This window comes from Lactuca serriola, chromosome 2, assembly GCF_051521515.1.
Source record: "Lactuca serriola cultivar US96UC23 chromosome 2, Lser_US96UC23_V15, whole genome shotgun sequence".
Lineage (NCBI taxonomy): Eukaryota > Viridiplantae > Streptophyta > Magnoliopsida > Asterales > Asteraceae > Lactuca > Lactuca serriola.
In genome coordinates this window covers 204296928-204308610 of record NC_136409.1, presented here as the reverse complement: position 1 = coordinate 204308610, position 11683 = coordinate 204296928, and the positions used below count along the sequence as shown (strand labels likewise).

At 32.7% G+C, this 11683-nt stretch overlaps 2 protein-coding genes across 3 annotated transcripts; one reads left to right on the top strand and one right to left on the bottom strand.

The window, feature by feature from the left end:
- Positions 1 to 974: 974 nt before the first annotated feature.
- Positions 975 to 2528, bottom strand: LOC145088214 (CASP-like protein 5A2). The gene is made up of 3 exons (XM_079026462.1): positions 2013 to 2528; positions 1388 to 1520; positions 975 to 1301 (listed from the first exon to the last, which is right to left on the bottom strand). Exons 1-3 carry the CDS (start codon positions 2225 to 2227, stop codon positions 1110 to 1112), a joined length of 540 nt encoding a protein of 179 aa, XP_078882588.1. The 5' UTR covers positions 2228 to 2528; the 3' UTR covers positions 975 to 1109.
- Positions 2529 to 5881: 3353 nt separating this feature from the next.
- Positions 5882 to 8564, top strand: LOC145088213 (BTB/POZ domain-containing protein At5g03250-like). Of its 2 annotated transcripts, none has more exons than XM_079026459.1 (4): positions 5882 to 6124; positions 6605 to 6674; positions 6751 to 7971; positions 8056 to 8564. In XM_079026459.1, the coding sequence occupies exons 1-4, from the start codon at positions 6066 to 6068 to the stop codon at positions 8455 to 8457; spliced, it is 1752 nt and encodes a 583-aa protein (XP_078882585.1). In that variant the 5' UTR covers positions 5882 to 6065; the 3' UTR covers positions 8458 to 8564. The 2 variants fall into 2 exon arrangements, with proteins under 2 accessions (XP_078882585.1, XP_078882587.1); XM_079026461.1 differs by lacking the exon at positions 5882 to 6124 and adding an exon at positions 6216 to 6233.
- Positions 8565 to 11683: the final 3119 nt, after the last annotated feature.

Below are 11683 nucleotides of genomic sequence, written 5' to 3'. Positions count from 1 at the left end.
TGGGTCTTGATATATAATCGTCGATCGGGTTATGTTGCAAGAAGTTTAGGGTTTGTTTTCTTTTTTACCAATTATGACCACTATGAATAAAATGTCTAAATAGGTAATGATCTACTCGAGATAAAAAGCTCTATATAGTATATATAAGTGAATTTTTTTTTTCTAAACTGAATATCATGTCAGAATAGATTAAATGACCATTGTACTTTTACAATCCAACAAACAATTTTTTCACATATTTCATCAATAATGACAATATAAATCAAATTTAATGTGAAAAAAATCGGGATGGAAAACAAGAAAGAGCAAATAGTGTAACCTAATAAGTGATTTTATCCGGATGAAGTAAAAAAAACAATCATATATATATATATATATATATATATATATATATATATATATATATATATATATATATATATATATATATATATATATATATATATATATCTGTCCAGATTAAATGTTTAATCCATTAAACTTGTTCATCCTTGAATGGTGTAACCGAAAACAAATAATCGGAAATGATTTCCTCAATAACCGAACCCAAATACAATGGCAAATGATACTTTATTCCGTTTACCACTATATGCAATGTGCTTCATTTTTTTTACCCATAATAGCAATGCACTTACATTTCTATACACATAATAGCAATCTACATACACTTTCATACCCATATGATAGCAACACACTTGCATTTCTTTATCAATAATAGCAATATTCAAGATGAAACTTTTACGCATCCCATAAATTTCAAGTTACATATTGCTATAATTGGTAACTAAATGTAAATACATTCCCATTATGTGTAAAAAAGTATAAGCATGTTTCTATTATGAATAAAAAAAATAAAGCACATTGCTATTCCCCACAATTTTTCCCAACATTTAACATCATAAACAACAAAATTATAGAAGCTAATCTTCCAATTTAAACCCAAGACACAAATACCCAAAACTTGACATCAAAAGTGTCAAAAACACTAATTAACTTCCAAATAGCAAGCAAAATTTTGTACCTACAACCTCAAATAGATTGCATTTAATAAAAAATTAAAATCTTCACAAATGAAAACAGAAATTAGTGAGCATAGCTGCTTTTACTCCTCATGATGATGCTAAAGACCAAAAGTTCAAGAAAAAAGATGGAGAAACAGCAAACCAGCTTATAAAAGCCATAGCTGTTGCAGACATGAACCTTTTGCAATGGTTTATGTCACATCTATTAAGATCACTGCTGATAAGAACTGTTATTCCAGCACATGCACATGCAGCAGCAAAAGTAATAGTTGATGTAACCTATGCCACAATCATGTAAAAATAATTCAAAATAAGAATAACAAAATTGTGTTTTTTTTTTGGTAAAAAGATTCAAGATATCTTACCCCATCTCCAATGGTGTATGCAGTAATAACTGCAGGGTTCCTCAAGCTTCTTTTGACACAAAGAGCATAAATATCAATCAAGGCTAGTGTAAAGCTCCATAAACTTTGCAACCCAACAGCAGCAACAAGGTATCTAGTTGTGTACATGGTTGATGATTAGTTTAACATAATAGAACGTAGTAAAATGTCTAAATAGCCATTATTTGTTAGATCAGTTCTGTGTTGATTGCGTTTTCAGACCATGAGCAACAATGGTAGAGAAATCCCTAAATGACTCTTTGATCTTTTCTAGGTTTTTGGACCTGCCTCTTAGTTAAACCTCATCATACAAAGTAACATGGACGAGCACATTTGAATGGTTATCTAACAATATGAATTCTTCAAGTTCAATTCTGCAATTCTAGCTTATCCAAAACCTAATACTTATTAGATGCAAAATTGATATGGATGTTGTTGCAAATTAACAGCAATATTATCGTATTTGGAGAAATTGTCAGCAGGTTTTCAAGCGTTTAGCGATAATCCAAGTGAATTTCAGAATCGTTTTGTCAATTTTGAAGATGAAATATAATCCGTTTGACATGCAATGTAAGAAGGATAATAGAATTGAAGTTAGAGACAGTACCGGAAGGCGGTGACGGAAGGAAAATCGGAGGTAGAAGCCATGACGGCGAGAGAAATGACGGTGAAGACGAACTGACAGAGACGGAGGGCGAGTCCAGTTGACGTACCAGGCATGCCTTGCACGTCTTTCATCCTCACTCTTCGAGGCGGCGCTGCATCGTTTCTTCCGTCAATCAAAGGCGGCGGCTCAACCGGATGCACCGCCGGCCGACTCATACTTATACCCTCTTTCCACTCGACTCGGTCGCCTAAAACTCAAATTCCGGAAACAAAAATCACATCACAACCATCAACGACGGCACATGGAATTGCATCAACACTACTAAAGAACACGATTCTCAACAGAGATTCTATGCGATTTGTAGATTGTCTGACGAACTTTTGGATTTTGGGGTTTTTCAAAGAGGAAATTGTATATAGATTTTTTCCAAAAGATTGAGGGAAGTTGGTAGCAATCGGTGGACACCAATGCCTAGAGGGGAATGTTTTCCTAAAGTCTATAACTTTATGCTTGAATATTGTCTATTGATTTATTTATATTGCTCATCACAACTTATTTTCTTGTTGCTTTAATAATTTATTTTGAAAGGAAAAAAAAAAGTTGCAATTTATATGCTTTTTGCTGTAGAACCTTCTTCCTTTTATGGTAAAGAATACTTTTTATTAAATAATAATTTATTTATTAAAAATTAGTTGCTTGTACTCTTGATAACAAATTCAAATTTAGGTATGCAAATGAATCATTTGGAAAGTAACTAATTTATAATAAATATAAGTTTATAGAAGTTGTCAATATCATATGCCTCTTTTTCAAATATGACTCGGAAATAAGTTTATAAAAGATTGTCGCCATCGCATGTGTCATTTTCTTTGAATATGACTTTCTTTTTGAACAAACAATTAACCATTCAATACTTAACTATGTTGTTAACGTTATTCAATATTGTGTAGTGACACATATACTTCAACATTTCTCATTTCTATATGTTCTCTTAATATTGTGTAGCGACACATATACTTAAACATTCCTCATATAGGATGTTTTCTTTTAATATGTTCGAGTTTTTCATACACCGAAGGTCATAATTGTTAAACAATCTCTCTTGTTTTCGACGGGTCATTACCATCAACATTTATGTCTTCTTACCACATTTGAATTGGGTCATGTGATATGTTGTTGTGACTTTTTGTTTATTTCATTTATAAATCTTACATTTGTCTAAAATTATTTTAAACATCTTATATTTGTATCACTTTGGACGAGATTGAGACTAACCAACCCAAAATCAGATTTTGTTAGAACATCAATGAAATCGAATATATGTTTTTTTGTCAATTTTTGGTGATGGTTGTTTTTAGTATATTCTTTTGATGGAAAATTTGGTTTCGTAATATGAATTTCTTCAAGAACCATTCAATACAAGTTATAATCAAAGCTTTTTGTAGCTTTAATCAAGCTCGTTTGCTTAAGGTATCACCAGAAATGACACCAGACATGAATTAGTTCATCCTTCATCGTCAGCTACCACATTATCCCCTATTATCTGTCACTACCACCATTGCTTGCAACTACCAAATCCTACCACTGCTTCCTCTGGAAACCACCCCTAACTCCATTCCTTCATTCTCTTCCTCTCGTTGATTCCATATTTCTCGCCAATTTAGATGGTTGTCATGGACCTTCAACAATAAGGGAACTGATTAAAACTTTTTGATTATTTCCTCTTATCTACCTATCTCCATTTTCCCCATCCTCCTCCTCCTCCTCCTCCTCCTCCAACCTCCACCCAACCCTTCCATCCAGTGACAACACCTCTCCAAGTGGGTTTGAGATATTCCCCAAAAGAGGGTACATGTATAGACTAACTATCCATCATGTAGTCTAGTATAATGGTTTTACTAGTACCTAGTTTTTAGAATAGATAATAGTTGGATAGTCATGTTCTAGCTATTCACGAGTCCATTTTTGTTAACCATCAATGAGAGCAGGGCGGAACACAAACATTAGAACCGGAGGGATCGGAACTAAAACTTCACATATAAATAAGTTTAATTTGAGATCAATCATCCCTAATATGAACATTAGCCGTATTTTCACTTGCAGTTTTAGTATAGGGCACACAATGGCTGTGTAATCTTTGATTTTTTCGGACGCAGTGCAAAAAATTTTGAATTTTTTTTCTTTCTATTATTGTACAGCCACTGACTTTCTCATGCAATCTCTACTATAAAATCTTACGTATTTGCAACTGACGATAGTTGTTCAAAATACTATAAAAACTTTAACTAACAATTAACAAAGAACCAAATGAAAGAATAATTAAGAATTATATTTGTCAAACTCATTATTTTTAATTTACTATAATTCTTTTACAACATTTATAATTATACATTAATGGAAATATAAAAATAATTAATAATTAATAAATATAAAAAATAACAGCCTAATCTATACATCTTTAACAAACCAAATTATCCTAAATTCTAATTTATTTTCGCAAGATTTATGCATAACATCATCTGTCTAGCAATATAAAAATCTATAAAATTTCAAAACAATAAAAAAATAATGAAGTTTATTGCAAGCTTATAATACCACTGTAAACAAGTACTTGTAGGCTATAGTCAAGTAGTCCTAACTCTTTATATGTCTTTCACCAACAATTAAATATTATATCACATATTATAGTGAAAGAAAGACAAATACATTAGAGATAGATAGAAAGAAGAACTTACAACTCCAAGGAGGCGGACTTTCGAGTGGAGGGACAAAATAAGAACCAACAGAGGTAAACACAGATCTGAGTCCGACATGTAAATGAAGCACTAGATAACGTCAGTCGGAGCAGCAAACAGTGAACATGAAACACTAGCAAACGGAAAACCACAGTCAACGAACGACAGAGAGACAGAAACCTCCATATTTCTCTAGTTTTCGGGGTAACTAGTTTTTTTTCCGGTGAACTTCTTTTTTTTTTTTTTTTTTTTTGCAATAGTATTCTTTAGTTTATGGTTTGTTGTTTCTCAAAGATTTCAAAGACTGAGTTAGAAAATTATAAACTACAATAGTTTTTTGGTTTTATAGACTTTTAGTTTCCAAATCAATTTGTATACTACTATGATTAATTTTGATTTTTTTAGTGATTTCCGGTCTTTTGTTAATAATTTATCTAGTTCCTTAATTTATTAATTAGCTTTTAATTTTTTTGTTTTATTTATAAAGAATGAACGAAGGGACCAGAGAATACTGGAAGTATAAAACCAATCTTATACTTAAAATCTATGTATTATAAGTTCAAAAATCAGGGGGCGTGCCCCCCTGGCCCTATAAAAAAATCCACCACTCATTATGAGAGTTTGAAAATGAGATTGACGTAGGTTTGGGGAATAGAAACATATGCATTTGAATGTTTGTTTTGATTGGATTATCCATTTAATTCATATTGATTTCTAGTCACTTGTTAACTTTTGCTAACCAATACTTTGCCATTTTTGGATTATAGAAGTATAATATATTGTACTATAAGTCTAATGAAGCCTTGACTCTGAATAAAGAGTCTTTGAAATTTGGAATTTTTTGAAAAAATATGTTTGGAGTTTTGATTTTGAGTTCATCATCATCCAAAACTCTATAAAAAATATATATGCTAGTGATATTAGTATTGATATCCTTTATGCATTATTCAATGCAACTGTTTATTTAAACCTATTAAAGAAATTTAACTATCCCATAATATAACTATAAAATATACTTGGTTATTATTTTGTAAAATCCTTTTCACTTTTTAACTTTCATGTTAAGCAGAAGGTAGAAAACCAGTAGATCAAAAAAGAATAATAATAAAGAAAAATAAATAAAGAGTAACTGAACTCCCCCTCTCTTTGGTCACTCCCATAGACTCGGACACACACACACACACGCACACTCGCTATCTAGATCTCAAAATTATGAAGATTATTTCAAGAAAAATCATCCTCCGTGATTCAATTCTTTCACTTGATCCATGTTTCTTCGAATCCAGACGAAGAAGAAGAACACCATTGACATTTACAAATGGCTTGTATGAAGCTTGGTACAAAACCTGATATATTTCGCCTTGAAGACCATACATGGTATTCTACTCAACTATCTACAGATTTCCTCGATTTCCTTTTTATACATCGATTGATACGTGTTTCTGTCTAAAACCAGATTTGTTTAATTCGACATCTTCTCGATCAGGTGTTTATGCTATTACTACCCAAAATTCGCAAATTCTCATGACATTGGTTAAAGTTTCACCTATAGCCACTTACTGTATTGTTAGAAGAATAGAACATCAGTTCGGTTTTTTTATGTGAATCGCAGTACTTCTCCATACAAAATTTTTCCTGAATTTGTCGAAAATTGATAATATTCGCAGTATAATCTAGGAAACCCTAAATTCATGTAGCCATCGTGTAACATTAAAGACGATCAATGAACTATCTGTCTTGATTGATTTGTTTAACATGCATGTCCACTAATAAATTATCTCTTTCTTCTTACACTTCTATCATTTGTGTTATCAGTTAACGACAAATCATTTAAATTGTTCTTTCTTTCCTCTTCAGGCAGTGTACGAGTGGGCTTCCAAGTGATCTCACAATTGAGATTGGAGAAACATCATTTAATCTCCACAAGGTCTGTATTCAATTCATCTAAACACAGTAGACAGTAGTTGTTTCATATGTTTTAGTTGACATTTTATTTTATACAGTTTCCTCTGATTTCAAGAAGTGCGCTATTAGCAAAGCTAATAGGAGACAATCCTGATGAAGATGCTCCAGTTTGTAGTGTCCATCTGAATGACATACCTGGTGGATGTAAAGCATTTGAACTTATAGCCAAATTTTGTTATAGCATAAAGCTAGAACTCACTTCCCACAACGTTATCAGCCTTCGATGTGCTTCAGACTACCTCCAAATGACAGATGATTATGGAGAAGAAAACCTAATCACACAAACAGAGACCTTCCTACAACAAGTGTTCACCACTTGGTCAGACACCATGGATGCTCTTGAAAGCTGTGAAGAAGTTCTTTCAGATGCAGAAGACCTCAACCTCATCTCACGCTGCATAGATTCTTTAGCTATAAAAGCTTGTTCAGGTCAGAACCCATACAACCCCCCTCCTACTGCCACATCACCAGTCAATAACATCACTCAAACCTCTATAATCTGGAATGGAGTTCCCACCTCCAATAAACCACATACATTCGGTGATGACTGGTGGTATAAAGATGTCTCCTTTCTTGGTTTACATTTATACAAACGACTGATTCAAACCATGGAGTCTCAAGGCATGAAAGCTGAAACAATAGCGGGTTCTCTTGTGGGGTATGCGAAGAAATACATTCCATTAATGAACAGACAATCAAGTTTCAACGATGCAAGCCATTCAAAACCAGTTTCTGCTCCTTCAGCAGCAGATCAAAGGGCATTATTGGAAGAAATTGTGGAGTTGCTTCCGAACAGAAAAAGGATTGTTGGCACTAAGTTTCTTATCAGACTCCTTCGCACTGCTTTGGTGTTACACGTGTCTCCATCTTGTAGGGAAAATCTTGAGAAACGGGTCGGAGCTCAGTTGGATTCAGCGGTTTTAGATGATATATTGATACCGAATCAAGGATTTAACTCTGTTGATACTCTGTATGACATCGATTGTTTTCAAAGGATTCTTGATTACTTCATGTCAATGGCCATGGATACAACTAGCACACAGTGTTCTCCGTGTATAATCGAAGAAGGTTTAGAAGATGTTCCACAATCTTTGACTTCGTTGACATCTGTCGCCAATCTTGTTGACTCGTTTCTTTCTGACGTGGCGGCTGACGTTAACATGAAGCTATCAAAGTTCCAATCGCTCGCGGTTGCTGTTCCCGATTACGCCCGCCCTCAATCCGATGGGATTTATCGCGCATTGGATATCTTTTTAAAGGTATGAATTCGAAAATTAGGTTAATTCTTTGAATTAGGGTTTGTTTAATTGTTTGGAAGAGGAACGTTATTATTATTGTTACAGGCGCATCCATGGCTGACGGACTGTGAGCGAGAGCAGATCTGCAGACTGATGAACATTCAGAAACTGTCGTTGGATGCGAGTACTCATGCGGCTCAGAATGAGAGGCTTCCTCTTCGTGTTATTGTTCAGGTTCTGTTTTTTGAACAGTTACGGCTGCGGACGTCGATCGCCGGGTGGTTTTTTGTATCGGAAAACCTTGAGAACCCGCAGTCGCAGGATCAAACGAATAATAACAAAAACGATGGTGAAGTTGTTAGATCGCAAGGGATCGGAGAGATGAGGGAGCGTGTTGTGGAGCTTGAAAGGGAGTGTGAGAATATGAAGTATGAAATGAGGAAAATGGTGAAGAAGAAGAGAAGTTGGAATTTTTTTTGCAAGCGAAGAAGACATCGACGTATGTAGTTTTTTTATTTTTTTATTTTTGTTTCTTTCTTCTTCTTGTGTCATGGTATTTGATACGTGAGTTTTAATTAGTCTACTAATGTTAATACAAAACTTTTTTTTTTCAACGTAAAGTAGACAAACTCATAAATATATCAAGAATTAAAATCATTGGGTAAATTACACCAATCGTCATGTGCGGGTGTTAAACCATTCGTTTAGTCCCTTAAAATTAACTCGGGCCATCTTTTATATCCTAAGAAAATGCACTTTTTGTCCATCGTAGTTTAAATTTGCATGTTGCATCCTAATCCAAATATAAAATGATTATATTGCCCTTATTATTTTCTTTTTAATATAATTATAATTTATTTTGTATTTAAAGAAAACATAAAATAGAAAAAAGAATTTATCCCCAACATGCAAATGGAATTATTGTAAGGAAGCTTTTACCGCTCACTTCTTTTTACAATGTAATCAAACTCTTAGACTTGTTTTTGTATCAACCATGTATTACAAAAGGGTAACAAAATCATTTTGTCATGATAAACCTATGATCGTGACAAAAAATTTGAGAAATAGTGGATTTTCTTTTCTACCATAGAGATGGATAGACATTGAAAAGTTCTAATAAAAATTTCTGCATAAACAGTGAATACCACTGATAATCTCTTGCATACTTGCTGGGAAATGATGATTTCATCCCTCTATGGGGCAAAATGTAGTAGTTCATCACCTGTTATAAGCTAGGGGATCAAGGGAATCTAATTTGACTGTCAGGTCCATCTATTAACTATGTAGCCTTCTTTTATGCAATCTAGTCAACATATCAAAGCAAAGTTTTCTTCATTCACAGTTGCAACAGGTAAAAAAAACTTTAAAAAACAATGATTGTAACACCAAAATTTGTATATCAAAATTAAGGGTATCAACATTTTAAAGGGCTCTTGGAAATTGATTACCATCGTAGTCAATCCATACTTATTATGGACTCACAATTCCTATAATGAATTCTTGAGGAAAGAGCTTGAATCAATACTCCATGTTACTATATAACAATCAGAACTAAAATTTTGATTAATCATTTCACAACATAAATCATAAAATGAAAAATAAAAGATGAATAAATAAGAACTGAGTCATTTCTGGATTAGGCTTCAAACAGTAAACAAAGAGGAGTCTTCGTTGATTTCTAAGGATTGGATAGAGAAAAATGGGGAAAAATAGAAAAAGATAAAAACAGAGAAAATAGATTTATACCAGAGAAAGAAGAAGAATAAAGGACTGTGAAGCATCTTTGATGGTGGTGAATGTCAACTGAGGACATCCAAAAGAGAGAAAACATGAGTTTAATAAATCTATGATGTATACAAAGTAGCAAAACTGATTGAACTGCATCTATGGTTCTCTGTATGTCAAATTTTGAGGGTTTGAATGAGGAAAGCATTTGCGTGTAGGGAAGAAGGAAGGCAGTGTGGAAGAATGTGAAAGAAGGAACTTCCTTAAATTGAGGGTTGCAAATCTTCATATTTGAATGAATAAGGGAAGGCACCGAGATTTAAGGGATCTGGGTGGAATTGAGGGTAAAAAACGAAATGTATGGAGAAGAAACAAATGGCAAGCCCAAACAACCCTAATTTTCAGGAATGCTATAATTTTCAAATTCAAATTGCACGATATAGATGAAAAATTAGAGTAGGGGGGATTAGAAGATCTTAATTAATTGAATTGAAGGATTTAGGGCGTATAATGTTGAATTAATTAATGAGTTAAATTTATTAAGGGTATTCTGGTAAATTAACTTATATGTGAAAATGATTGTGGAAGAGCCACGTAGACAAAAATGGGTTTAATTAAAAAAAAAATATGAAATTTTAATAATTTGAATAGTTTGAATTTATAAGAAAAATAAGAAAATTTTTGATTTATTAAAATTAATGAGACTTTAATGTATTAAATACATTAAATATATAAACCATTTCTAATAAATACTTTACATATATATTACCTTACATATTAAATGTGGAATTTTAATTTAATAAAATGAAAAATACAATAAAATGACAAGTGGAAAATAGAAAATTTAAAAATTCTAGAAAATGTCATGTGTCCAAATGAATGAGAAGATGACATGTGGCAAAAAACTTTCATTTATTATAGTAGATTTTAGGAACATTTATTAAACCACTAGGTGTGAGACCCGTATGATATACGGGTTTGATAAACCAAAAATTAAATATAAAAGTTTAAACAAAATTTTATTTAAATTTGAAATTTAAAATTTAAAATTTAAAATTTAAAATTTAAAATTTCAATTTAAAAGGAAACATATTAAATACTATATGAGTATTAATATTGTAATTTATTGGTTATTTTCAATTAAGGTAATTATTAATTGAGGTGTAAATATGATGTGTTAATTAAGAAAAAATAAAAACAAAATAGAAAAATGACAAATGGAAAAAACATTTAATCAAAAATACCAAAAAATGACATGTGTCCAAATTAATAAGAGAGTGACATGTGAGAAAATTATTTTTATTTATTAGGAAGGATGTAATTTATTTTTAATCTAATTAATGAGGAAAAGTGACAAATATTTGATGTGAATGTATTGTTTGACACATGGCAGATGGGACAATGTGCCATGTTTGAAAAGTCATCAACTCTTCACCTCCACGCTTCCATGATTTCCCAATTCTCCTCCTCCACCGCTTCCTTACTTTCCCAATACTACTACCTCCGTCACCTCTCTCTACCCAATAACCCAATACACCGACGGAAACATACCCTACCCATTTATTTGGCCCATTTCGCCACCGTTCCTCTGTAATTCATCAATCGATGGGTTTCTTTGCAGATAAGAAGCATAACTGTTGTATCACATTGATGCCCTAACTCCATACCACCGATTTTCTAATTGCGATTCATGCTTCACCGCTTCACCTCAATTCATCTGGCTTCCATCTTCTGTTGGTCTCATTCACAGTGAAAGGAAACAATTTTCTCCATGATTTCTCTCATTTTTCTTCCAGCGACCCCTCAATAAAGAAAATGGAGGCAAAATCAGTCTCGTTCTCTTCACCTTTCTCCATGATTTCTCTCATTTTTCTTCCACCGACCTCCCCCACCATCCCTTGTTTGCGAAAGCTAATCTGAATAAAATTTGTTGGTGCATTCTTTTTCTCTCTATGTCTCCCTCTGTCATTCTCAAGATGCATAAATTCTTGCAAGATCAAAATCAAAT